A 26,145-nucleotide genomic window follows, 5' to 3' on the forward strand; every position below is an offset into this window, starting at 1 on the left:
TCACGGACAAGTTTGCACACATCTCAGGAGGGATTTTGTTCCACTCCTCTTTGCAGATCTTCTCCAAGTCATTAAGGTTTCGAGGCTGACGTTTGGCAACTCGAACCTTCAGCTCCTTCCACATATTTTCTATGGGATTAAGGTCTGGAGACTGGCTAGGCCACTCCAGGACCTTAATGTGCTTCTTCTTGAGCCACTCCTTTGTTGTCTTGGCCATGTGTTTTGGGTCATTGTCATGCTGGAATACCCATCCACAACCCATTTTCAATGCCCTGGCTGAGGGAAGGAGGTTCTCACCCAAGATTTGACGGTCCATCGTCCCTTTGATGCGGTGAAGTTGTCCTGTCCCCTTAGCAGAAAAACACCCCCAAAGCATAATGTTTCCACCTACATGTTTGACGGTGGGGATGGTGTTCTTGGGGTCATAGGCAGCATTCCTCCTCCTCCAAACACGGCAAGTTGGGTTGATGCCAAAGAACTCGATTTTGGTCTCATCTGACCACAACACTTTCACCCAGTTCTCCTCTGAATCATTAAGATGTTCATTGGCAAACTTCAGACGGCCCTGTATATGTGCTTTCTTGAGCAGGGGGACCTTGCGGGCGTTGCAGGATTTCAGTCTTTCACGGCGTAGTGTGTTACCAATTGTTTTCTTGGTGACTATGGTTCCAGCTGCCTTGAGATCATTAACAAGATCCTCCTGTGTAGTTCTGGGCTGATTCCTCACCATACTCATGATCATTGCAACTCCACGAGGTGAGATCTTGCATGGAGCCCCAGGCCATGGGAGTTTGACAGGTCTTTTGTGTTTCTTCCATTTGCGAATAATCGCACCAACTGTTGTCACCTTCTCACCAAGCTGCTTGGCGATGGTCTTGTAGTCCATTCCAGCCTTGTGTAGGTCTACAATCTTGTCCCTGACATCCTTGGAGAGCTCTTTGGTCTTGGCCATGGAGGAGAGTTTAGAATCTGCTTCTGTGGACAGGTGTCTTTTATACAGGTAAAAAACTGAGATTAGGAGCACTCCATTTAAAAGTGTGCTCCTAATCTCAGCTCATTACCTGTATAAAAGACACCTGGAAGCCAGAAATCTTTCTGATTGAGAGGGGGTCAAATACTTATTTCCCTCATTAAAATACAAATCAATTTATAACATTTTTGACATGCGTTTTTCTGGATTTTTTTTGTTGTTATTCTGTCTCTCACTGTTAAAATAAACCTACCATTAAAATTATAGACTGATCATTTCTTTGTCAGTGGGCAAACGTTCAAAATCAGCAGGGGATCAAATACTTTTTTCCCCTCACTGTATCCAGAAACCATACCCTCCCAGGTTCAGACAAAAACATGACTCATCCATTGCTTATTACTGTACTACAGTACAGCTCAACCCAAAATGGTTGTTTCACTACCGAATATTTGAAACAATTTTATTTCACCTCAGTGGCATACACTCAGTGACACAAATTCAACATCCTCTTCAATGAGATAAAATATTTTATAAGGAAACTATAATTAAATGAGAAACGAGTACTTCATTTAACATGACATTCACGTAAAAAACAAAAAAACAAAAACAAATCCAAAACAAAAAGCTAGAGAGTACAGATACAGATTTGGGACGTTAGTCGGGAATGGGATGAGAGTTATGATGTGCTAACTAGTATTGTTTGCATTGACTTTCAAATTATTATTACTGGTTAGCATTACTACGGCTGGTAGAACACAGAGTGCTTAGTGTCAATTTCGATATCAACTAACATTGTACTAACCAATCATATATCATTCCTATGAACTGGATTAACTTCCCTATCACTTTTGTTCAAGCACTACAAATGCACAAATTGCATGTAGTAACCATTTACCTGGGGTTTACCAGTAATTCCTATACTGAAAATCAAAATGGCACAACCCTTTATTTAAAACCAAGTTATTTATGATCATTTGTATAGATCACAAGTCCATTTTAGTTTTGATCAACAATGGGTATTATGATATCAAGAAAATAAAATGGCTATGAATTAAGGAGTTTGAGTGACAGCATTTTCATTTTAATGACAGAAAACTGTCAAAGACTGGACCTTTTTGATCTTCACAGAAAGTGAAGAACCCAGGCCAGTGGGCAAAACGACATAAAATCAAGCAAAAAGTTCAATCAAAGTAACACTCAGTCGGCTGATCAATGGCTCTGTAGTGCTTCCAGAAAGAATGATACACTACCGGTCACTTACTAATGCTAGGTGGTCCTCTGTAGCTCAGCTGGTAGAGCACGGCGCTTGTAACGCCAAGGTAGTGGGTTCGATCCCCGGGACCACCCATACACAAAAATGTATGCACGCATGACTGTAAGTCGCTTTGGATAAAAGCGTCTGCTAAATGGCATATTATTATTATATTACCTGCATCAACGAAACATGAAAATCAGCTTTCTTTTACTATGTAGCTGTGTTCTTGAAAGAGTTTGGAATATAATACATTTTTGATACATCTTAAAGCAGGCTTATTCTGGAGAGTGATAGTTCTTGTTCCAAGAGACTATAATACATTAATGTTTCTCATTTGCATAGAGAAAATGGCATTTGGGGCAGTAGTAACTAAACGTGAAGACATTGAGACAAACCTACAAGCTAGCTGCTTTAAAAAAAAAAAAAAAACTATTTTGGATGGGCTTTGGGTGGAGATGATGAATTCTCTACTTCTAACCATTTCTATTTCCTGGTTCTACCCCCAACAAAAAAAACATACAAAATACATCTCCTTTCCCTTGTCCAGTGTCCATAAGGTTGTTTGTTCCTCTTATGGCATGTTCTGCAGGTTAGGTTGTGTGCTGGAGTGAGGAACATCAGATCAGTGCTGCATCCTGATTGGCTCAGAGTCCAGATCAGTGCATCCCGATTAGCTCAGAGTCCAAAAGGAACAAAGTCTCTCTTTTTGTTGTGGGTGTAGAAAATGTCCCAGCTCAACTCAGCCTGCTGGGAGCAGCCTCCCCGCTCCAGGTCACATGTGTATCCCATGGGACAGCAGTGCTTGGTGTCTGCGCAGCATATGGCCTGTGAAGAGAAAGCGAGTTTAAAGGAGTAGTTCAGGATTTTACAACTTGATATTAGATGGTTACTCACCCTGAAAGTAGTCTATGGGTCAGGAGAAAATAATCCATGGTTAGGTTCTTTAAACAGCCACCACAAGCTTGAACTAACTTTAGCCCCACAAGCAAACAATCAATGGAAATGATGGGGGCATTTGAGCATTTTTTACAGCATCACTGCGTGACCAGACTCTCAGAAGCCTCTTCCTGATGGCTAAACAACCTTACGCGCATGTGCTACTTTACGCACAATTGTTTTACATAACTGCTACTCCCTCTGCTGCCGCTTCCCCCTCCCTTCCTGTTCTCCCTCAACCCAGCCGCGATGATCGGACGTCTTTGTCTAGTATAAGCAATTGACTGTATACATGAATGGACAAAGCCATCGATCACGTGACACCAGTCATTCCTATGTGAAGACTCAATTGCGCATTGAAGCCAAATTAATTTGGTTAAGATGATGTCTCATGGAAACCTAACATGCGCAGTTTGAGCTACTCCAAGATGAGACGTTGCAGGCTAGCTCAGTGCTGCCCCCTCTCATTGAGTAACTCAAGTTGAAGGCCGGGGGAACTACAGTGGGGTCACCCAAAAATTACAATATATATATATATATATATAGATATCATTTTTTTTGTATAAAAATGTAGAGTACAAATTATTGAAAAAGACAATTACATTTTAGTCATTTAGCAGACGCTCTTATCCAGAGCGACTTACAGTAAGTGAGTGCATACATTTTCATACTGGCCCCCCGTGGGAATCGAACCCACAACCCTGGCGTTGCACTAATGTTAGAGTAAATGTATTTATTGGTTTCTTTTCATTTTGATAAGAGATGGAAAAGTAATGAATTGAAGTATTTGTTGATGTAACAATAGAAATGTACCGATTTTAAGGTTGTCATATTTGGTGTGGGGTCCCGGAAAAAAACTGGGTCCCAAGAAATTCTGCCGGGGAAAATAAGTGTCCCGCTGAAAAGGTTTGAATACCACTGGTATAACTTCTGTGTGCGATTTTAAAATAATCAGTTCATGCATCTGGTGCCTGCAGTACCGCAGTTGACCTTGTACTTCTGTGGTTTCAATGAGAGGGGGCAGTCATTCTCCCCCGGGTGTAAGACACGTTGTACAAACTTCTTTGTCTGTTGTAACTATAACCACACAAATTGAATTTACTGCCCACACACATTGTACCCTATGTGCGGCAGACTTATCACTTAAATCGACGGGCATGTTGTCAAACTCTGCCTATTTGTGCAGAAGGTTTGCCCAAAGGTGCCCAGAGGCTACTCTGGCAAATTTCAAATGATGTGCTGACCATCAAATCGTGCAGTGTTGCATGATCATTGAGAAGAGTAATAACAGTTATGTTATTTATGGTTAAAATGCAGATCGCTTTGCCCCAATGCAATGTGTAGACAGGGTGGGATAAATGTTACATATAGGCTACGTATGTTGTCATATAGGCAGGAGTGTAGTGCAGCCAGAGCACACACACCGGAGCGACGCCCTGCCACTTCTCCGAATGTTGCTCGTTTAAATAAGTTGGATCAAAGTTGAATCAATGTCTCACAAGATCACTTAATGACTAATGAATATAAAATAGCAACATAACAGCATTGTATAATGCTTATGTTAGACTAAAGACACCAGGCAATTTCTTATGAGATTTTAGGATGAGTGTTCTCATGTGCTGAATTTCTCTCTCATGCAGCCCAAACTCAACAGTGCACACCACTATGTGTTTTGATTGAAACAAAATACAGGTAGGCTAGCTTATTCACACCATCTGCTCTAAAATTCACTCACGAAATAGTACTTATACATCCTGAAGGGAGGGGGAGGGTGCGCAGCTGCTACAATATTTGTTGTTGTTGCGTAAAGTATCAAATGTACAGAATGTTTTAAGGTTGTTTATATATGGGAAAGAGGTGTCCTGGGGGGCGGGGAAGTTCGATCTGGTCGTGCAGCCTCAGCCCAAAAAAATAAATAATAAAAAGGCCAAATATCCTTTATGTAACATCAAACCAAATATGGAGTTGATTTCAGGTGATTTAAGAAAACATCTCAACTTGTCAAATTTACACACAAATTTCCCTTCTACATCAAAAGTAAAATTTCAAGTTGGGATTCATAGGATTTTCATTCCAAGTAGCCGTTTCGCTACCTTTGGTGCAGGGCAGCAGGACCATTCTGTGGGTGAGGTCTTGCAGCAGGTCTCCAGTTTGGGACAGCTGTACTCTCCGGTGCTGTCACACTTCACATCCATACCCATCTCTGCTGCCCTCTGCTGGGACTCTGCCACCTCTGTCAGGGGTACCGTATGTAGGAGAACACCCTCTACAGGTTTATCACAGGTCCCAGTCTGCATGTTGCAGCTGTAGCCCTGGGGGCAGCAGTGCTCGTGGTCTGTACAGCAAACAGCCTGCGGATGAGGGGAGAGAAGGAGAGAGTCAACGAGATGTGTGTGTGGTGTACAGTGCATTCGGAAAGTATTCAGACCCCTTTCCCCTTTTTGTTACATTACAGCCTTATTCCAAAATGGATTAAATTTTAAAAAAATCTCAATCTACACACAATACCCAATAATGACAAAGCAAAAACAGGTGTAGATTCTTTTGCAAATATATAAAAAATTAAAAACAGAAATACTTTATTTACATAAGTATTCAGACCCTTTGCTATGAGACTCTAAATCGAGCTCAAGTGCTTCCTGTTTCCACTGATCAAGTTGTAGAAACATCTTAAGGATGGAAGTCCACCTGTGGTAAATTAAATTGATTGAACATGATTTGGAAAGGCACACACCTGTCTATATAAGGTCCCACAGTTGACAGAGCATGTCAGAGCAAAAACCAAGCCATGAGGTTGAAGGAATTGTCCGTAGAGCTCCGAGACAGGATTGTGTCGAGGCACAGATCTGGGGAAGAGTACCAAAACATGAATGCAGCATTGAAGGTCCACAAGAACACAGTGGCCTCCATCATTCTTAAATGGAAGAAGTTTGGAACCACCAAGACTCTTCCAAGAGCTGGCCGCCCGGCCAAACTGAGCAATCGGGGGAGAAGGGCCTTGGTGAGGGAGGTCACTGACAGAGCTCCAGAGTTCCTCTGTGGAGATGGGAGAAACTTTCAGAAGGACAAGCATCTCTGCAGCACTCCACCAATCAGGCCTTTATGGTAGAGTGGCCAGACGGAAGCCACTTCTCAGTAAAATGCACATGACAGCCCGCTTGGAGTTTGCCAAAAGGCACCTAAAGGACTCTAACCATGAGAAACAAGATTCTTCAGTCTGATGAAACCAAGATTGAACTCTTTGGCCTGAATGCCAAGCGTCACATCTGGAGGAAACCTGGCACCATCCCTACGTTGAAGCATGGTGGTGGCAGCATCATGCTGTGGGGATGTTTTTTACAGCCCTCTAACCAATTGTACTATTATGTGTGTTTTTCCGCGTTATTTGTAATTTATTTTGTACATAATGTTTCTGCCATCGTCTCTTATAACCAAAAAGAGCTTCTGGATATCAGGACAGCGATTACTCACCTCGTATTGGACGAATAATTTTTCTTCAACGAGGCGGCCGCAAAGGATATCCTACAGACACCCGACAAGGCCCAAATCCCCGTCATTGGCATGAGGAAGAGACGGAGATATTGTGGACGTAGGTCGGGGTGCCTTGTAAAGATCTGACGGCGAGCGAGTAAACTGCCGCTCCCATCAATCCTATTAGCCAATCTTCAATCATTGGAGAACAAATTGGATGACCTAAAATTACGGTTATCCTACCAACGGGACATTAAAAACTGTAATATCTTATGTTTCACCGAGTCGTGGCTGAACGACGACATGGATAACATACAGCTAGCGGGCTATACGCTACATCGGCAGGATAGAACGGCTGACTCCGGTAAGACAAGGGGTGGCGGTCTGTGTATATTTGTAAACAACAGCTGGTGCACAAAATCAAATACTAAGGAAGTCTCGAGGTTTTGCTCGCCTGAGGTAGAGTATCTTATGATAAGCTGTAGACCACACTACTTACTAAGAGAGTTTTCATCTATATTTTTCATAGCTGTCTATTTACCACCACAAACCAATGCTGGCATTAAGATTGCACTGAATGAGCTGTATAAGGCCATAAATCAACAGGAAAACGCTCATCCAGATGCAGCGCTCCTAGTGGCCGGGGACTTTAATGCAGGGAAACTTAAATCCGTTCTACCTCATTTCTACCACCATGTTAAATGTGCAACCAGAGGAAAAAAAACTCTAGACCACCTTTACTCCACACAGAGACGCATACAAAGCTCTCCCTCGCCCTCCATTTGGCAAATCTGACCATAACTCTATCCTCCTGATTCCTGCTTATAAGCAAAAACTAAAGCAGGAAGCACCAGTGACTCGGTTAATAAAAAAGTGGTCAGATGACGCAGATGCTAAGCTACAGGACTGTTTTGCTAGCACAGACTGGAACATGTTCCGGGATTCTTCAGATAGCATTGAGGAGTACACCACATCAGTCACTGGCTTCATCAATAAGTGCATCGATGATGTCGTCCCCACAGTGACCGTACGTACATACCCCAACCAGAAGCAATGGATTACAGGAAACATCCGCACTGAGCTAAAGGGTAGAGCTGCCGCTTTCAAGGAGCGTGACTCTAACCCGGACGCTTATAAGAAATCCCGCTATGCTCTCTGACGAACCACCAAACAGGCAAAGAGTCAATACAGGACTAAGATTGAATCATACTACACTGGCTCTGACGCTCGTCGGATGTGGCAGGGCTTGAAAACTATTACAGACTACAAAGGGAAGCACAGCCGCGAGCTGCCCAGTGACACAAGACTTCCAGACGAGCTAAACCACTCGCTTCGAGGCAAGCAACACTGAAGCATGCATGAGAGCACCAGCTGTTCCGGATGACTATGTGATCACGCTCTCCGTAGCCGATGTGAGTAAGACTTTTAAGCAGGTCAACATTCACAAGGCCGCAGGGCCAGACGGATTACCAGGACGTTTACTCCGAGCATGTGCTGACCAACTGGCAAGTGTCTTCACTGACATTTTCAACATGTCCCTGACTGAGTCTGTAATACCAACATGTTTCAAGCAGACCACCATAGTCCCCGTGCCCAAGGACTCTAAGATAACCTGCCTAAATGACTACCGACCCGTAGCACTGACGTCTGTATCCATGAAGTGCTTTGAAAGGCTGGTCATGGCTCACATCAACAGCATTATCCCAGAAACCCTAGACCCACTCCAATTTGCATACCGCCCCAACAGATCCACAGATGATGCAATCTCTATTGCACTCCACACTGCCCTTTCCCACCTGGACAAGAGGAACACCTACGTGAGAATGCTATTCATTGACTACAGCTCAGCATTCAACACCATAGTGCCCTCAAAGCTCATCACTAAGCTAAGGATCCTGGGACTAAACACCTCCCTCTGCAACTGGATCCTGGACTTCCTGACGGGCCGCCCCCAGGTGGTAAGGGTAAGTAACAACACATCTGCCACACTGATCCTCAACACGGGGGCCCCTCAGGGGTGCGTGCTCAGTCCCCTCCTGTACTCCCTGTTCACCCATGACTGCATGGCCAGGCACGACTCCAACACCATCATTAAGTATGCCGACGACACAACAGTGGTAGGCCTGATCACCGACAACGATGAGACAGCCTATTGGGAGGAGGTCAGAGACCTGGCCGTGTGGTGCAAGGATAACAACCTCTCCCTCAACGTGACCAAGACAAAGGAGATGATTGTGAACTACAGGAAAAAAAAGAGGACTGAGCACGCCCCCATTCTCATCGACGGGGCTGTAGCGGAACAGGTTGAGAGCTTCAAGTTCCTTGGTGTCCACATCACCAACAAACTATCATGGTCCAAACACACCAAGACAGTTGTGAAGAGGGCACGACAAAGCCTATTCCCCCTCAGGAGACTGAAAAGATTTGGCATGGGTCCTCAGATCCTCAACAAATTCTACAGCTGCACCATCGAGAGCATCCTGACTGGTTGCATCACCGCCTGGTATGGCAACTGCTTGGCCTCCGACCGCAAGGCATTACAGAGGGTAGTGCGTACGGCCCAGTACATCACTGGGGCCAAGCTTCCTGCCATCCAGGACTTCTATACCAGGCGGTGTCAGAGGAAGGCCCTCAAAATTGTCAAAGACTCCAGCCACCCTAGTCATAGACTGTTCTCTCTGCTACCGCACGGCAAGCGGTACCGGAGTGCCAAGTCTAGGTCCAAAAGACTTCTCAACAGTTTCTACCCCCAAGCCATAAGACTCCTGAACAGCTAATCATGGCTACCCGGACTATTTGCACTGCCCCCCCCCACCCCATCCTTTTACGCTGCTGCTACTCTGTTAATTATTTATGCATTGTCACTTTAACCCACTTTCTACCCACATGTACATATTACTTCAATTAGCCGGTGCCCCCGCACATTGACTCTGCACCGGTACCCCCCTGTATATATAGCCTCCCTACTGTTATTTTATTTTACTTCTGCTCTTTTTTCTCAACACTTTTTTTGTTGTTGTTTTATTTTTACTTTTTTGTTAAAAATAAATGCACTGTTGGTTAAGGGCTGTAAGTAAGCATTTCACTGTAATGTCTGCACCTGTTGTATTCGGCGCATGTGGCCAATAAAATTTGATTTGATTTGTTTTTCAGAGGCAGGGATTGGGAGATTAGTCAGGATCAAGCGAAAGATGAACGGAACAAAGAGAGAGATCCTTGATGAAAACCTGCTCCAGAGCGCTCAGGACCTCAGACTGGGGCAAAGGTTCACCTTCCAACAGGACAACGACAGCCAAGACAAGACAACGCAGCCAAGACAACGCAGGAGGGGCTTCGGGTCAAGTCTCTGAATGTCGTTGAGTGGCCAAGCCAGAGCCCAGACTTGAACCCGATCGAACATCTCTGGAGAGACCTGAAAATAGCTGTGCAGCGACGCTCCCAATCCAACCTGACAGAGCTTGAGAGGATCTGCAGAGAAGAATGGGAGAAACTCCCCAAATACAGGCGTGCCAAGCTTGTAGCATCATACCAAAGAAGACTCGAGGCTGTAATCGCTGCCAAAGGTGCTTCAACAAAGTACTGAGTAAAGGATCTGAATAATTATATATATATATATATATATATATATATATATATATATATATATATATATATATATATGTCTGAAGTTTACATACACCTTAGCCAAATACATTTAAACTCAGTTTTTCACAATTCCTGACATTTAATCCTAGTAAAAATTCCCTGTTATAGGTCAGTTAGGATCACCACTTTATTTTAAGAATGTGAAATGTAAGAATAATAGTAGAGAGAATGATTTATTTCAGCTTTTATTTCTTTCATCACATTCCCAGTGGGTCAGACGTTTACATACACTCAACTAGTATTTGGTAGCATTGCCTTTAAATTGTTTAACTTGGGTCAAACGTTTCGGGTAGCCTTCAACTAGCTTCCCACAATAAATTGGGTTGATTTTGGCCCATTCCTCCTGACAGAGCTGGTGTAACTGAGTCAGGTTTGTAGGCCTCCTTGCTCGCACACGCTTTTTCAGTTCTGCCCACAAATGTTCTATAAGATTGAGGTCAGGGCTTTGTTATGGCCACTCCAATACCTTGACTTTGTTGTCCTTAAGCCATTTTGCCACAACTTTGGAAGTATGCTTGGGGTCATTGTCCATTTGGAAGACCCATTTGCGACCAAGCTTTAACTTCCTGACTGATGTCTTGAGAGGTTGCTTCAATATATCCACATAATTTGTGCAGTTGCAAACCGTAGTCTGGTGGTTGAAAAACTAGTTTTAATGACTCCAACCTAAGTGTATGTAAACTTCCGACTTCAACTGTATATACACTACCGTTCAAAAGTTTGTGGTCACTTAGAAATGTTCTTGTTTTCGACAGAAAAGCAATTTTTTTGTCCATTAATATCACATCAAATTGATCAGAAATACAGTGTAGACATTGTTAATGTTGTAAATGGCTATTGTAGCTGGAAACTGTTGATTTTTAATGGAATATCTACATAGGCGTAAAGAGGCCCATTATCAGCAACCATCAGTCCTGTGTTCCAATGGCACGTTGTGTTTGCTAATCCAAGTTTATCATTTTAAAAAGGCTAATTGATCATTAGAAAACCCTTTTCCATCTTTACAAAACAAGGATTTTCAAAATGACCCCAAACTTTTGAACGGTAGTGTGTATGTGTGTGTATATACAGTGGGGAGAACTAGTATTTGATACACTGACGATTTTGCAGGTTTTCCTACTTACAAAGCATGTAAAGGTCTGTAAGTTTTATCATAGGTACACTTCAACTGTGAGAGGCGGAATCTAAAACAAAAATCCAGAAAATCACATTGTATGATTTTTAAGTAATTAATTTGCTTTTTATTGCATGACATAAGTATTTGATCACCTACCAACCAGTAAGAATTCCGGCTTTCACAGACCTGTTAGTTTTTCTTTATGAAGCCCTCCTGTTCTCCACTCATTACCTGTATTAACTGCACCTGTTTGAACTCGTTACCTGTATAAAAGACACCTGTCCACACACTCAATCAAACAGACTCCAACCTCTCCACAATGGCCAAGACCAGAGAGCTGTGTAAGGACATCAAGGATAAAATTGTAGACCTGCACAAGGCTGGGATGGGCTACAGGACAATAGGCAAGCAGCTTGGTGAGAAGGCAACAACTGTTGGCGCAATTATTAGAAAATGGAAGAAGTTCAAGATGACGGTCAATCACCCTCGGTCTGGGGCTCCATGCAAGATCTCACCTCGTGGGGCATCAATGATCATGAGGAAGGTGAGGGATCAGCCCAGAACTACACGGCAGGAACTGGTCAATGACCTGAAGAGAGCTGGGACCACAGTCTCAAAGAAAACCATTAGTAACACACTACGCCGTCATGGATTAAAATCCTGCAGCGCACGCAAGGTCCCCCTGCTCAAGCCAGCGCATGTCCAGGCCCGTCTGAAGTTTGCCAATGACCATCTGGATGATCCAGAGGAGGAATGGGAGAAGGTCATGTGGTCTGATGAGACAAAAATTGAGCTTTTTGGTCTAAACTCCACTCGCCGTGTTTGGAGGAAGAAGAAGGATGAGTACAACCCCAAGAACACCATCCCAACCGTGAAGCATGGAGGTGGAAACATCATTCTTTGGGGATGCTTTTCTGCAAAGGGGACAGGACGACTGCACCGTATTGAGGGGAGGATGGATGGGGCCATGTATCGCGAGATCTTGGCCAACAACCTCCTTCCCTCAGTAAGAGCATTGAAGATGGGTCGTGGCTGGGTCTTCCAGCATGACAATGATCCGAAACACACAGCCAGGGCAACTAAGGAGTGGCTCCGTAAGAAGCATCTCAAGGTCCTGGAGTGGCCTAGCCAGTCTCTAGACCTGAACCCAATAGAAAATCTTTGGAGGGAGCTGAAAGTCCGTATTGCCCAGCAACAGCCCCGAAACCTGAAGGATCTGGAGAAGGTCTGTATGGAGAAGTGGGCCAAAATCCCTGCTGCAGTGTGTGCAAACCTGGTCAAGACCTACAGGAAACGTATGATCTCTATAATTGCAAACAAAGGTTTCTGTACCAAATATTAAGTTCTGCTTTTCTGATGTATCAAATACTTATGTCATGCAATAAAATGCAAATGAATTACTTAAAAATCATACAATGTGATTTTCTGAATTTTTGTTTTAGATTCCGTCTCTCACAGTTGAAGTGTACCTATGATAAAAATTACAGACCTCTACATGCTTTGTAAGTAGGAAAACCTGCAAAATCGGCAGTGTATCAAATACTTGTTCTCCCCACTGTATACAGTTGAAGTCAGAAGTTTACATACACTTAGGTTGGAGTCATTAAAACTTGTTTTTCAACCACTCCACAAATTTCTTGTTAACAAACTATAGTTTTGGCAAGTCGGTTAGGACATCTACTTTGTGCATGACAAGTAATTTTTCCAACAATTGTTTCCAGACAGATTATTTAATTAATAATTCACTGTATCACAATTCCAGTGGGTCAGAAGTTTACATACACTAAGTTGACTGTGCCTTTAAACAGCTTGGAAAATTCCAGAAAATGATGTCATGGCTTTAGAAGCTTCTGGTAGGCTAATTGACATAATTTGAGTCAATTGGAGGTGTACCTGTGTATGTATTTCAAGGCCTACCTTCAAACTCAGTGCCTCTGCTTGACATCATGGGAAAATCAACAGAAATCAGCCAAGACCTCAGAATAAAAATTGTAGACCTCCACAAGTCTGGTTCATCCTTGGGAGCAATTTCCAAACGCCTGAAGGTACCATGTTCATTTGTACAAACAATAGTACGCAAGTATAAACACCATGGGACCACGCAGCCGTCATACCGCTCAGGAAGGAGAAGCGTTCTGTCTCCTAGAGATGAACGTACTTTGGTGCGAAAAGTGCAAATCAATCCCAGAACAACAGCAAAGGACCTTGTGAAGATGCTGGAGGAAACAGGTACAAAAGTATCTATATCCACAGTAAAACGAGTCCTATATCGACATAACCTGAAAGGCCGCTCAGCAAGGATGAAGCCACTTCTCCAAAACCGCCATAAAAAAGCCAGACTATGGTTTGCAACTGCACATGGGGACAAATATCATACTTTTTGGAGAAATGTCCTCTGGTCTGATGAAACAAAAATATAACTTTTTGGCCATAATGACCATCGTTATGTTTGGAGGAAAAAGGGAGTGCCTTGCAAGCCGAAGAACACCATCCCAACCGTGAAGCACGGGGGTGGCAGCATCATGCTGTGGGGGTGCTTTGCTGCAGGAGGGACTGGTGCACTTCACAACATAGATGGCATCATGAGGAAGGAAAATTATGTGGATATATTGAAGCAACATCTCAAGACATCAGTCAGGAAGTTAAAGCTTGGTCGCAAGTGGGTCTTCCAAATGGACAATGACCCCAAGCATACTTCCAAAGTTGTGTCAAAATGGCTTAAGGACAACAAAGTCAAGGTATTGGAGTGGCCATCACAAAGCCCTGACCTCAATCCTATAAAAGAATGTGTGGGCAGAACTGAAAAAGCGTGTGTGCGAGCAAGGAGGCCTACAAACCTGACTCAGTTACACCAGCTCTGTCAGGAGGAATGGGCCAAAATTCACCCAACTTATTGTGGGAAGTTTGTGGAAGGCTACCCGAAACATTTGACCCAAGTTAAACAATTTCAAGGCAATGCTACCAAATACTAATTGAGTGTATGTAAACTTCTGACCCACTGGGAATGTGATGAAAGAAATAAAAGCAGAAAATTAATCACTCTACTATTATTCTGACATTTCACAATCTTAAAATAAAGTGGTGATCCTAACTGACCCAAGACAGGGAATCTTTACTAGGATTAAATGTCAGTAATTGTGAAAAACTCAGTTTAAATGTATTTGGCTAAGGTATATACAGTGGGGAGAACAAGTATTTGATACACTGCCGATTTTGCAGGTTTTCCTACTTACAAAGCATGTAGTGGTCTGTAATTTTTATCATAGGTACACTTCAACTGTGAGAGACGGAATCTAAAACAAAAATCCAGAAAATCACATTGTATGATTTTTAAGTAATTAATTTGCTTTTTATTGCATGACATAAGTATTTGATCACCTACCAACCAGTAAGAATTCCGGCTCTCACAGACCTGTTAGTTTTTCCTTAAGAAGCCCTCCTGTTCTCCACTCATTACCTGTATTAACTGCACCTGTTTGAACTCGTTACCTGTATAAAAGACACCTGTCCACACACTCAATCAAACAGACTCCAACCTCTCCACAATGGCCAAGACCAGAGAGCTGTGTAAGGACATCAGGCATAAAATTGTAGACCTGCACAAGGCTGGGATGGGCTACAGGACAATAGGCAAGCAGCTTGGTGAGAAGGCAATTATTAGAAAATGGAAGAAGTTCAAGATGACCGTCAATCACCCTCGGTCTGGGGCTCCATGCAAGATCTCACCTCGTGGGGCATCAATGATCATGAGGAAGGCGAGGGATCAGCCCAGAACTACACGGCAGGACCTGGTCAATGACCTGTAGAGAGCTGGGACCACAGTCTCAAAGAAAACCATTAGTAACACACTACGCCATCATGGATTAAAATCCTGCAGCGCACACAAGGTCCCCCTGCTCAAGCCAGCGCATGTCCAGGCCCGTCTGAAGTTTGCCAATGACCATCTGAATGATCCAGAGGAGGAATGGGAGTAGGTCTGATGAGACAAAAATATAGCTTTTTGGTCTAAACTCCACTCGCCGTGTTTGGAGGAAGAAGAAGGATGAGTACAACCCCAAGAACACAATCCCAACCGTGAAGCTTGGAGGTGGAAACATCATTCTTTGGGGATGCTTTTCTGCAAAGGGGACAGGACGACTGCACCGTATTGAGGGGAGGATGGATGGGGCCATATATCGCGAGATCTTGAGTAGGTGTGTCCAAACTTTTGACTGGTAGTGTGTGTGTATATATATATATATATATATATATATATATATATATTCACCCCCCTTTTCTCCCCAATTTCAATCTTGTCTCATCGCTGCAACTCCCCAACGGGCTCTGGAGAGGCGAAGGTCGAGTCATGCTTCCTCCGAAACATGACCCGCCAAACCGCGCTTCTTAACACCCGCCTGCTTAACCCGGAAGCCAGCCGTACCAATGTGTCAGAGGAAACACTGTTCACCTGACGACCGAGGTCAGCCTGCAGGCACCCGGCCGCCACAAGGAGTCGCTAGAATGCGATGAGCCAAGTAAAGCCCCCCCGGCCAAACCATCCCATAACCCGGACGACACTGGGCCAATTGTGAGCCGCCCTATGGGACTCCCGATCACGGCCAGTTGTGATACAGCCCGGGAACGAACCAGGGTCTGTAGTGACGCCTCTAGCACTGCGATGCAGTGCCTTAGACTACTGCGCCACTCGGGAGCCCCCTCAGTTTTTTTAGATTTATAAATTTGCACAAAAAAAAAGAAACGTGTTTTTGCTTTATCATTACAGGGTATTGTGTGTAGATTGAGGGCAAAAAAAACACAATTTAATCAATTTTAGAACAAGGCTGTAACATAGTAAAACACAAAAAAAGTGAAGGGGTCTGAATAATTTCAAATGCACTGTATATAAATCCAATCCATTATCACAGAAAGTCAATGGAGACGCACCTTGACCAGGGGACAGCAGCCCCATTCGCCTGTGGGCAGCTTGCAGCAGGTGGCCCCCGAGGCACAGCTGCTCTTGTCGTCACACTTTACGTCTTTCAACATGGCTCCCTCAGTCAGGGCCTTCTCTTTGCGGTACCAGGGGATGGTCAGGTGGCCCTTAGTGCAGGAGGTCTTGTGGTCATCACAGCTGTAGCCGCTGGGGCAGCAGTGGTCTCCGTCGGCACAGCACACCGCCTGGGGAGGAGCAGACCATTTACAGAGGTCATACAGAGATTAATAGTGTATATTCACTATTTCACCATGTAATTCCAGGCGGCCTTATGCTCCACAAGGAGCAAAGAGGAGTAAGTAACAATTAACAATTTTTATAATTTCAACTGTCAATTTTCTGTTACTTTAAAATAGTGTTGCCATTGCTTTGTTCATCATAAATAATAATATCTTGAAAAGTTGCCACAGCCAAAGGCCTCAGAGTAGCCTCCTTACCTTTGGCAGGGGGCAGCATCCCCACTTGCCAGCCTTGTTCATGAAGCAGCAGGTGGTATATTTGGGGCAGCTGGTGTGGGGGTCACACATGTTCTTGGCTGGGGGGACGGAGGGGGCACTGGCCTGGGGAAGCACTCTGTGCACGAGCAGGGCTAGCACCTTGGGGACCCAGGGCAAGCTGAGGGTCCCGGCTTTGTCACAGGTCTGCTCGGCCACGTTACACGTGTAGCCTTTAGGGCAGAAGTGCTCATTGTTGTCGCAGCACACCGCCTAAGGGGCAACAATAACATTATTTCAAATCTTAACTTACAGTTAAGAGCCCTTGTTTTGCAATCACCAAATATCGAGGCTGGTATTCATAAAGAGGCATGCTGAGACCACAGGAGGTTTGTGTCAAGTCTTAAATCAATGTTCCTTCAGAATTTTACAAAACTCTTCAATTCATCTTAATGAATCTTCATTCGTCTATGAAGAGAGTCATTAACCAGGTTTCCATCCAACTTTTTATGCGAATAAAGCACATAAATGTCATGACAGGCCTGTTGGAAACTGAATTTTTCGGTAAACTTTCCAAATGTCGACAAAACAAAAATACACTAGACAAGGTGGGATCTTTTGTGTCTGTAAAATGAATTATGCGAGAAATATTGGTGGAAACGCTTATGCGCAAATATTGATATAATAACCATCATATCGAAGTAAACTTGGGAGTCACGCGATGACATGTGGTTTATTAGGCTACAGATTAAATAAGTTAGGAACTTCACCGGGTGGTGAAAGTGCAAGGTGATGAGCTTGATGCTCCTTCCCAATAAATCTCGAGGGTCTTATTCTGGTTACATGATCATTGATGCTTGGCTGCCGTTTGACAAATAAAAATGGTGGGCTATACGTGTATCTGCACGCTGTTGACTGGAGCAGACGTACCAATACCAGAGTGGGCACAATCGCTATATAAAACACCATTTATTTTGTGAGAAAACCAAAATAGTTGAAAATGCAATGGAAACCCATTAAACTTTTTAAAAATGTTTATTTGGTAAATGGGAATTTAACCACAAAAGGTATTTTTATGTGTACTACGTCATCACGCACAGTCTTTTATCTGCAACAAGTCAATTTGATGGAAACATCTCTAGTGGGAAAATGCGCATATTATATATATTTGTTTTGAATATTCGCATGAAAATCTGTCGCCAATTGAATGGAAATTTAGCTACTGAAACCATCAGATGGGGGAAAAAGTTAACTCACATCAGGTAGAGGACAGCATGCCCACTGTCCTGAGTTCTGTCTGTAGCAGGTGGTGCCCCCGGGGCACATGGTCTGTTCGTCACACATCTCAGTGGCCAGTGGTGCCTGGGTGATGAGTGCTGGCACCTTGGTGACCCACGGCATGTTGAAGCCTGAGGGGTCATCACAGGTACTGGCCTCCAGGTTACACACAGTGCCGTGGGGGCAGCAGTGGAGGTGGTCGTTGCAACACACCGCCTGAGGGGCACAGAGAACGCATGGGCTTGTTAGTACTGACATAACAGTTAGGCTACCTTTAGGCTAGAAACGTGATGCTTATTTGCCTCGGATTTAATTAAATGACTCACTGAGATGATTGGAAAAAAGGACTATTCATAAGAGTATCAAATTAGCACCACTCGGAATGACTGTACAGGGACAGTAGTGTTTTCCAATTAGAGTTAATTCAAGTCCAGTTACTTTAGGAATATAATTTAACATGGACATCATTCAATCAAATTCAACCTGAGGTTACCTAAAGTGAACAAAGAGAGCTAAAAGGTAAGACCCTTAACAAGGACATGGCAAATAAGTCAGTGGGGGTGTATGTGGAAATGTCCATACATTGGGCAGGGGGCAGCATGCCCAGTTTCCTGTGGTGGTCTTGCAGCACGTGGATTTGCCCGGGCACGACGTGGATTTGTCACATTTGCTATTGGGCAGCGGCTCATCCTTCGACGCATAGCTAAAGGCCGGCACCTTGTCCAGCATGGGTACCAGGGCAGAGCCCGAAGAAGGGTCATCACACGTACTCTCTACCAAGTTACAGATGGTCCCGTGGGGGCAGCAGTGGAGGTGGTCATCACAACACACAGCCTACGGGGAAGTCAAAGGAATTAGTGCGGGGCTCATTGGCTCAGGAGGAGTCTACAGTGTATATAGTGTTTCTGTTCTCATATCTGTAATGCTACAAGACAAATGTAACACCACTGATCGTAAAAGAGCGGCACTCACTTTCAACATTAATACATGGAATTACTCAAGAATAATACATCAGGTCAGGGTCTCAAGGGCTGAGCTCTACTGTCAAGTGTGACAGGAATTATGGCTGACACACATACAAAAGTAGTTTACAGTACCTTGGGCAGGGGGCAGCAGGCCCATTCTCCATTTAGTAATTTACAGCACGTGGTCCCGTCAGCGCAGGCCACAGAGTCGTTGCAGGGCACAGCATTGACTGAAGGGCACAGAGCACACACATTCATGTTAATGTATGGACATTACACTTCTGTCGCTATGTAGCTTTTCATCTTGAATATTCCGACTTGGATAGTCTGTTGCAAATCAATGTTAACATCATGCGCCAATGTTTGATGTAGAACTTTGTCTCTGACCTGCGCTCTGTAGGGATGTCATGGTCAATGTGGCGAGGAATTTGACAGCCATGGAAGTTTGGCCGTGTTTAGACACACAGGTGCTCTGTTCCATGTCACAGGTGGTTCCCTCAGGACAGCAGTGGAGGTGGTCCGGACAACACACAGCCTGAGGAGAGCAACAGAGGGGTCTTGATACAGCTGAATCCTACAGGAGCTGATATTTCCTGGCAGCTGATTATGGATGTGTGGTGAGTTATTGGGCTGAGAGCAGAGGACTCACATTTGGCATAGGGCAGCAGCCATAACTCCCATTTCCCAGCAGGCAGCAAGTGGTCTCGTCAGGACACGATGACACCTTGTCTGCACAATCCACTGAAAGAGAGATGCACATTAAAAAAATGTAATATACCAACAGAAACAAAAAAATATATATTTTTATTTTCTTACAGAGGACTACATGACTGCATAACCATTGATTCCACTGGAAAATTACAGGTTTACACTACAAAATAAATTAGTAACATTCAGTAGCCAGGGATTAGGGGGAGAAGGGGTTTGTGCCTCACCATTGTTGGGGATGGCAGGGATCTTCTTGGCCATTGGGGTCTGTGTGTCGGGGGAAGTGCACATCTCATGCTCCAGGTCACAGGTTGTATTGCTGGGGCAACAGTGGAGTTTGTCGGTACAGCACCTAGCCTGTACAGAACACACATTGATTAAACACGTAGTTTATCCGTTTTCAAATGTTCAACCTCTGCATTTCCCCCTGTGCCTTTAGCTACACTTTCCTCATTTTGAAACACTTTCTTAGACTAATAACTGTCCGTCACATGTATTTTACACATCAGACTGTGTACAACACATATTGTGCAACACACAGCTGAATAAAATAGCTTGAGATTATGTGACCCCATGGTCGTCTGTACTGCCCCAGCTCCACTCACCTCCGGGTAGGGGCAGCAGCCATAGTCTCCACTGGTCAGCAGGCAACAGGTGGTTCCGTCTGGGCATCTGCTCGTACCACCTGGGCATGTCACTGTGTGTCCAATCACCAGGAACAGACAGACAAATGGGAAAATAAATAGGATTCGCGTGATGTATTGTTGTCTCTACCTTCTGGCCCTTTGTGCTGTTGTCTGTGCCCAATAATGTTTGTACCATGTCTTGTGCTGCTACCATGTTGTGCTGCTGCCATGTTGTTGTCATGTTGGGTTGCTACCTTGCTGTGTTGTCGTGTGTTGCTGCCTGCCATGCTATATTGTTGTCTTAGGTCTCTCTTTATGTAGTGTTGTGTTGTCTCTCTTGTTGTGATGTGTGTTTGGTCCTATATTTATATATATTAATTTATTTAATCCCAGCCCCCGTAGTAGGCCTTTTAACTTTTGATAGGCCGTCATTGTAAATAAGAATTTGTTCTTAACTGACTTGCCTAGTTTAAAAAAATGTTTTTTATTTTTTATTATTAGGCTCTAAACCGAAGAAAAGAGACTGATGTTTTCTGTTGTATGCTCTAATGGACACAACCCTAGAACATAATTCAACAACTTCATGATGATCTTGTTGTTTATTTCTGTCTGTCCCTTCAGTACCCGTCTGCCTCCTCCTTGCAGGCCCCTTTCCCCTCATGGGGAAGGAATCCAGGGTGGGCGACACACACTTGGAGTGGGCTAGGTCACACCTGGTGCCCTCTGGACAGCAGTGCATCTTGTCCTCACAGCACACCGCCTTGAGAGAGAATAGAAAAACAAGGTTTAGAATGCTTCAGAATAGGGTTATTAAATAGCAAATCCAACTCTGCCATTACTTAATGTGTGTATATGCAGAGATTGGCAAAGATACATTTTAATGTATCTCGTTACAAAATACCGTAAAGACCAAATGTATCAAAAACTTTTTAAAAAATTATTACAATACAGAAAATACATTTGCAAGAAGCCTCCTTAAATGTGTTACAAAACATCCTGTGACCGTTGGTTAACATGCTATGAACAGTACCAATAGCCCAGACAATTGGCACAGTTCTTCAGAGCTTTGTGGCTACCGATTACTAAAAAATTGCAGAATTGGTGTTAGAAATGAGATCCTGTGTGCATTACCACCAGGTGCGAAGGTTGAGGCACAGGACTCACTTCCCGAGTTCACTTCCCCCTTTTCGACCAAATTCACTGAATTATCCTCGCTCTGGACGCGCATCCTTGTGCTTCAACTTTCTTTCAAGGTCCTCCACACATCCAACACCTCTCATGGCTTCACACAATAGTGCCATAAGACTTCTGATCAGGGGTGAAAGTAGACTTAATTTATTCCCAGTACGGTACATCCCTGTGTGTGCAATTATAAACACAGAATTACATATAGAATCTCTATTAATTTAATAGGATCTCTGTGGGCCTAATAGTAAAGGTTCACCTTCCAACAGGACACCGACCCTAAGCACACAGCCAAGATAACGCAGATGTGGCTTCGGGACAAGTCTCTGAATGTCCTTGAGTGGCCCAGCCAGAGCCCATCTAACATCTCTGGAGAGACCTAAAAATAGCTGTGCGGCGACGATCCCCATCCAACCTGACAGAGCTTGAGAGGATCTGCATAGAAGAATGGGAGAAACTCCCCAAATACAGGTGTGCCAAGCTTGTAGCGTCATACCCAAGAATAATCAAGGCTGTAACCACTGCCAAAGGTGCTTCAACAAAATACTGAGTAAAGGGTCTGAATAAATATGTAAATGTAATATTTCCGGTTTTTAAATTAGCAAACATTTCTAAAAACCTGTTTTTGCTTTGTCATTATGGGGTATTGTGTGTAGATTGATGATGGACATTTTAGAATAAGGCTGTAACGTAACAAAATGTGGAAAAAGTAAAGGGGTCTGAATACTTTCCGAAGGCACTGTAGATTACAGTTTCTTTGGCATCTTTGTTTAATTATTGTCATAGGCTCATGTTCAACCGGTATGGCGTACCCCCACTATTACGTAACGGACAGTACCGGCTTACTTTCACCCCTCTTTATGATACCAATGCAGTACATTTGGGGTGATATGGGGCCACAAAATTGTGAATTGCTATAAAACTGAAAATACAAAGTACCATTCTCTGAAGTATCTGGTTACAAATTACATGGTGATTTATTCCAACGCTTTCAAATACAAACTTTAAAAAAATACTCAAAAAGTTATTGAAATACATGTAACAGAAATAGGCCTACTCTGTTGTTGAGGAATATTTACTATATGCTTATGTCAAATCATATATTCATGCTTATGTTAATTCTTTACGTGTACAATAAAGGAACTGTTGCTGAATAGTAAAATGCCTATGTTTGGTAACTTGAGGGTAACCAGCTTTGCAGAACTATGAGAGGAACCATGCGATAACATGATGTAAGGAGGGTAATTGGCAGAACGCCCAGAATATTGTGTGTTTGACTGAGAGCAGGTGCTGTGCGAACACAAACAGTTTCTGCAAGAGATAGACAGTCCCTATAACTATAGTGTATGAACAAAGGTTTATTCAGTCCTACTCTAGCTGTGTCTGGAGTGAGTCTCCCTTGCTGCAACTCGTAATAAAGAAGTACATTAACAGTTATTCCGGATATTTGCCACAACACTGTGTATATCCATACCCAAATCAACTACATTTGCCACCTGGGACAGGGTAAGCTGTTTCAAATTATTAATACCGTAATAATACAGTAAGTAGCATTTTGCCCCCTGAAGTGTTAACCATTACAATCAAATATTTACAATAACAATTCTGAGACAAAGAGAGTATTTCACAAAGTGAGCCCGCTTTTGCAAGTACTGTAGAAAAAAAGTTTCTCATTAACCCCTTGATTCCGCTTAGTGAAAACCCCCTCCAGCAGTCACTGTGACTCACTTCATTAACTATGACTAATCTGCTGCCTAGGAGTCAGGTCAGGTCAGGTCACTTTATACCCAAATGTATACTCTGTTAATAGCTGAAGCCAAGCATAAGGGGTATTGACACTTAACATGTTATTTATGACACTCAAGAAGACCAGAGGGACTTACAATGTGCGGATGAATCAATTATCTCAAAAGGGTCACTAGGGTATTTTAGTGGGCATTGTTGACAGTTGCAGAATCAACTGATACATCTTTGCAACACATTACAGTGGTGGTTCCGGGTGAACATTGTACAACCATAGGAAGAGACAATGGTCCTGAGGCAACAGTTCAACATAAAGAGCCTCATTTTGACAGCGCTAAAATATGCAAACCCCTACTTTATTATTCACATCACCTACATACATCTCGGCAATTTAACACTGTCAAAATTGCACTCAAAGAGGACTTCCAGATACAGAATATGGGACAAGTGTGTAACGTACCTTGGCCAGCGGACAGCAGCCCCAGGAGCCTCCTGGGAGTTGACAGCAGGTGGTGTCGTCCGGACACTCCGACTCGCCGTCGGGACAAATGACTGCCCTCACGCCCTCCAGCATCTAATGGAGTGACAGCCAATGCATACCAATGAGGGGGGGGTTGACAAATGCATCCCATTCATGCAACTAGAGTTAAATAACATTGTCGAAAAGGCTTAAAAGAATCATTATTAAAATCTAATCTATATTAAACAAAACAGACACTATAGATTATAATACACAGAGATATGGAGAATAACGTTGCATTCCCTTTACCAGAGGGCTGATTAGGTGTTGTGCAGGGACTCTTCTGACCCACGGCAGAGAGACGGTTTTATTGTGGCACTCGGAGTGGACTAAGTCACACACTGTCCCCTCATAGCAGCAATGCAGGTGGTCGGAACAGCACTCAGCCTGGAGAAGGGTTTTAAGACAGTGTGTACTTTGAAAAAGTCATGATTTTATAGCTATGTTACAACATTTGAATGAATAGAACCCATCACTGATGATGGTGTTGCTGAGCTATGGCCATAATATTAGCTATGTTCTTAGCTTTGTTCTTTCACACTATGGTGCTGAGTAAGCATTTTCACACTACCAGTTCAAAGCAGGGTCAGCTGGACCGACAATCTGTCCTGCAGTTACCTCATTTAATCAAGCAATCACTCACATACAAACTTTAGACGACCAGAGACTAATCACTTACATTTGGTAATGGACAGCAGCCATATCCACCGCTGGGGGTCTTGCAGCAGGTGTTCCCATCTTCACACATCCCACCATCGGGACAAATCAGGGCTGAGGTCAGGCCTAGGAGGGCCAGACACACCACCCCTATCTGCACAGTTTGAGAAGAGGGATTAAGAAAACCTAAGACTCGTGTTATGACGAAGTTGGCCATTACCTTGTGCACATAGAAAGGTTTCTTGAAGCCGGGTACAGTTTAACTCCAAAATGTTGAATTTATTTGAATAAATAGAAAAATACAACGACGGCTTAAAAATCAGGCTATGATCTAAAAGGATAAAACAAGGATAAGTTCAAAAAGTTAAGAGCATAAAATGTAGCAAACGAATGCTCTCTATTATTGCTGGCCCTTTAACAAATAAACACAATGGGAAATGTATGTCTCAGCCTCCAGTATCTATGCTTCAATAGTCTATGTGCCGGGGGGCTAGGGTCAGTCTGTTATATCTGGTGTTATTCTCCTGTCTTATCCGGTGTCCTCTCTGAATTTAAGTATGCTCCCTATCTCCCTCCCCTCCCGGAGGACCTGAGCCCTAGGACCATGCCTCAGGACTACCTGCCCTGATGACTCATTGCTGTCCCCAGTCCACCTGGTCTTGCTGCCGCTCCAGTTTCAACTCTTCTGCCTGCGGCTATGGAACCCTGACCTGTTCAGCTGTAGGTGTAGATACTGTGGACGGGTTTGCCCAGTCTAAGAATGCAGAAATCTGTTCATAACTCCATACACATGTACTTTCTAGGCAAATATTTATACATACTGCATCACACTGAAAATGTAATCTCCAATCTCTAGAAAGTACCATATGACCATATGGAGAGCAACGTGACCATTGAAGGGGTGTGGGGACCTATTATAACTCATCTATTAGCCCATACCAGAAAAAATGATATAGCTCAAATGTTATCAGTGGATTTTCAGCACGTTCAACTCATTTCAAAGTAATGTAGCTAACTTAGTTAATTAGTAAACAAGCAAGATAGTTACAATCATTTTAATTTGGTCTCAACCAAATTGAAAAATATTTTGGTCCAAAGAATCTCGTACCATTGTGTTGAGAGAATCTGAGAAGAGCAAGACGGCAGATGAGGGAATATCGTCAGATGTGTTATTCAAGCAGGGAACTGCAATGCATACTCTTCATATAGCCTAAAGATAGTTGCAAGAAAACAAGTCCATCATTATTAGCTGATCAAAACAATGAATGGCAGAGCTGACAGTTGTTGCTAGCAAACTTAGCTAGCTGGCTAGCAGAGCAAGTTAAGCATAAAATCAATTGGTTAGGCGTAACGCCAGACAAAATAAATAAAATGTGCTATTTACCTTCGTCTGTTTTCGATGTAAAAGCTCAAACCAGTTAAATTATCTTTCAATCGAATCGACGCTGGAGTATTTTGCAATATGGGGTGATTTATGATTAAACAACTTTTTTTTTCCAACAATGGTTATCACATGACACTCGCACTTTATGACCAAGGGCCTGTTCCAAGTCGTCTTTACATCAGTCGCGCTGCACATAATGATCAGATCACTCAACTCTGGAGAACTGACTTCTTCTTCTTCAGTGGGGCTTATCGGTGGTTGCTATCCAACGTTATGGTG

The 26,145-nt window shown here is 43.5% G+C and overlaps 1 protein-coding gene across 2 annotated transcripts; it reads right to left on the reverse strand.

Annotated features, from left to right (window-relative positions):
* Nucleotides 1-1,416: 1,416 nt before the first annotated feature.
* On the reverse strand, nucleotides 1,417-26,083 carry LOC311100962 (progranulin-like). Of its 2 annotated transcripts, XM_084141954.1 has the most exons (17): nucleotides 25,867-26,083; nucleotides 25,591-25,692; nucleotides 24,505-24,636; nucleotides 24,075-24,212; nucleotides 23,766-23,879; nucleotides 21,002-21,137; nucleotides 20,357-20,448; nucleotides 19,979-20,108; nucleotides 19,693-19,784; nucleotides 19,431-19,578; nucleotides 19,176-19,273; nucleotides 18,661-18,912; nucleotides 18,058-18,294; nucleotides 16,804-17,073; nucleotides 16,318-16,551; nucleotides 5,255-5,512; nucleotides 1,417-3,050 (listed from the first exon to the last, which is right to left on the reverse strand). In XM_084141954.1, exons 2-17 carry the CDS (start codon nucleotides 25,591-25,593, stop codon nucleotides 2,901-2,903), a joined length of 2,484 nt encoding a protein of 827 aa, XP_083998080.1. In that variant the 5' UTR covers nucleotides 25,594-25,692; nucleotides 25,867-26,083; the 3' UTR covers nucleotides 1,417-2,900. The 2 variants fall into 2 exon arrangements, with proteins under 2 accessions (XP_083998080.1, XP_083998081.1); XM_084141955.1 differs by lacking the exons at nucleotides 23,766-23,879; nucleotides 24,075-24,212; nucleotides 24,505-24,636; nucleotides 25,591-25,692; nucleotides 25,867-26,083 and adding an exon at nucleotides 21,542-21,624.
* Between the last annotated feature and the right edge of the window lie 62 nt (nucleotides 26,084-26,145).

The sequence above is a fragment of the Coregonus lavaretus genome (assembly GCF_964263955.1).
Source record: "Coregonus lavaretus genome assembly, chromosome: 25".
NCBI classification, from domain to species: domain Eukaryota; kingdom Metazoa; phylum Chordata; class Actinopteri; order Salmoniformes; family Salmonidae; genus Coregonus; species Coregonus lavaretus.

Bases quoted from the DNA above. Each gene is read 5' to 3' on its own strand.
- LOC311100962 (XM_084141954.1), bottom strand. The intron at 18,913-19,175 runs GTACTGTAAACT...ACTTCCCCGTAG, and splicing joins CCTGCTGCCCCCTGCCCAAG to GCTGTGTGTTGTGATGACCA. The intron at 16,552-16,803 runs GTAAGGAGGCTA...GCTCCTCCCCAG, and splicing joins GATGCTGCCCCCTGCCAAAG to GCGGTGTGCTGTGCCGACGG.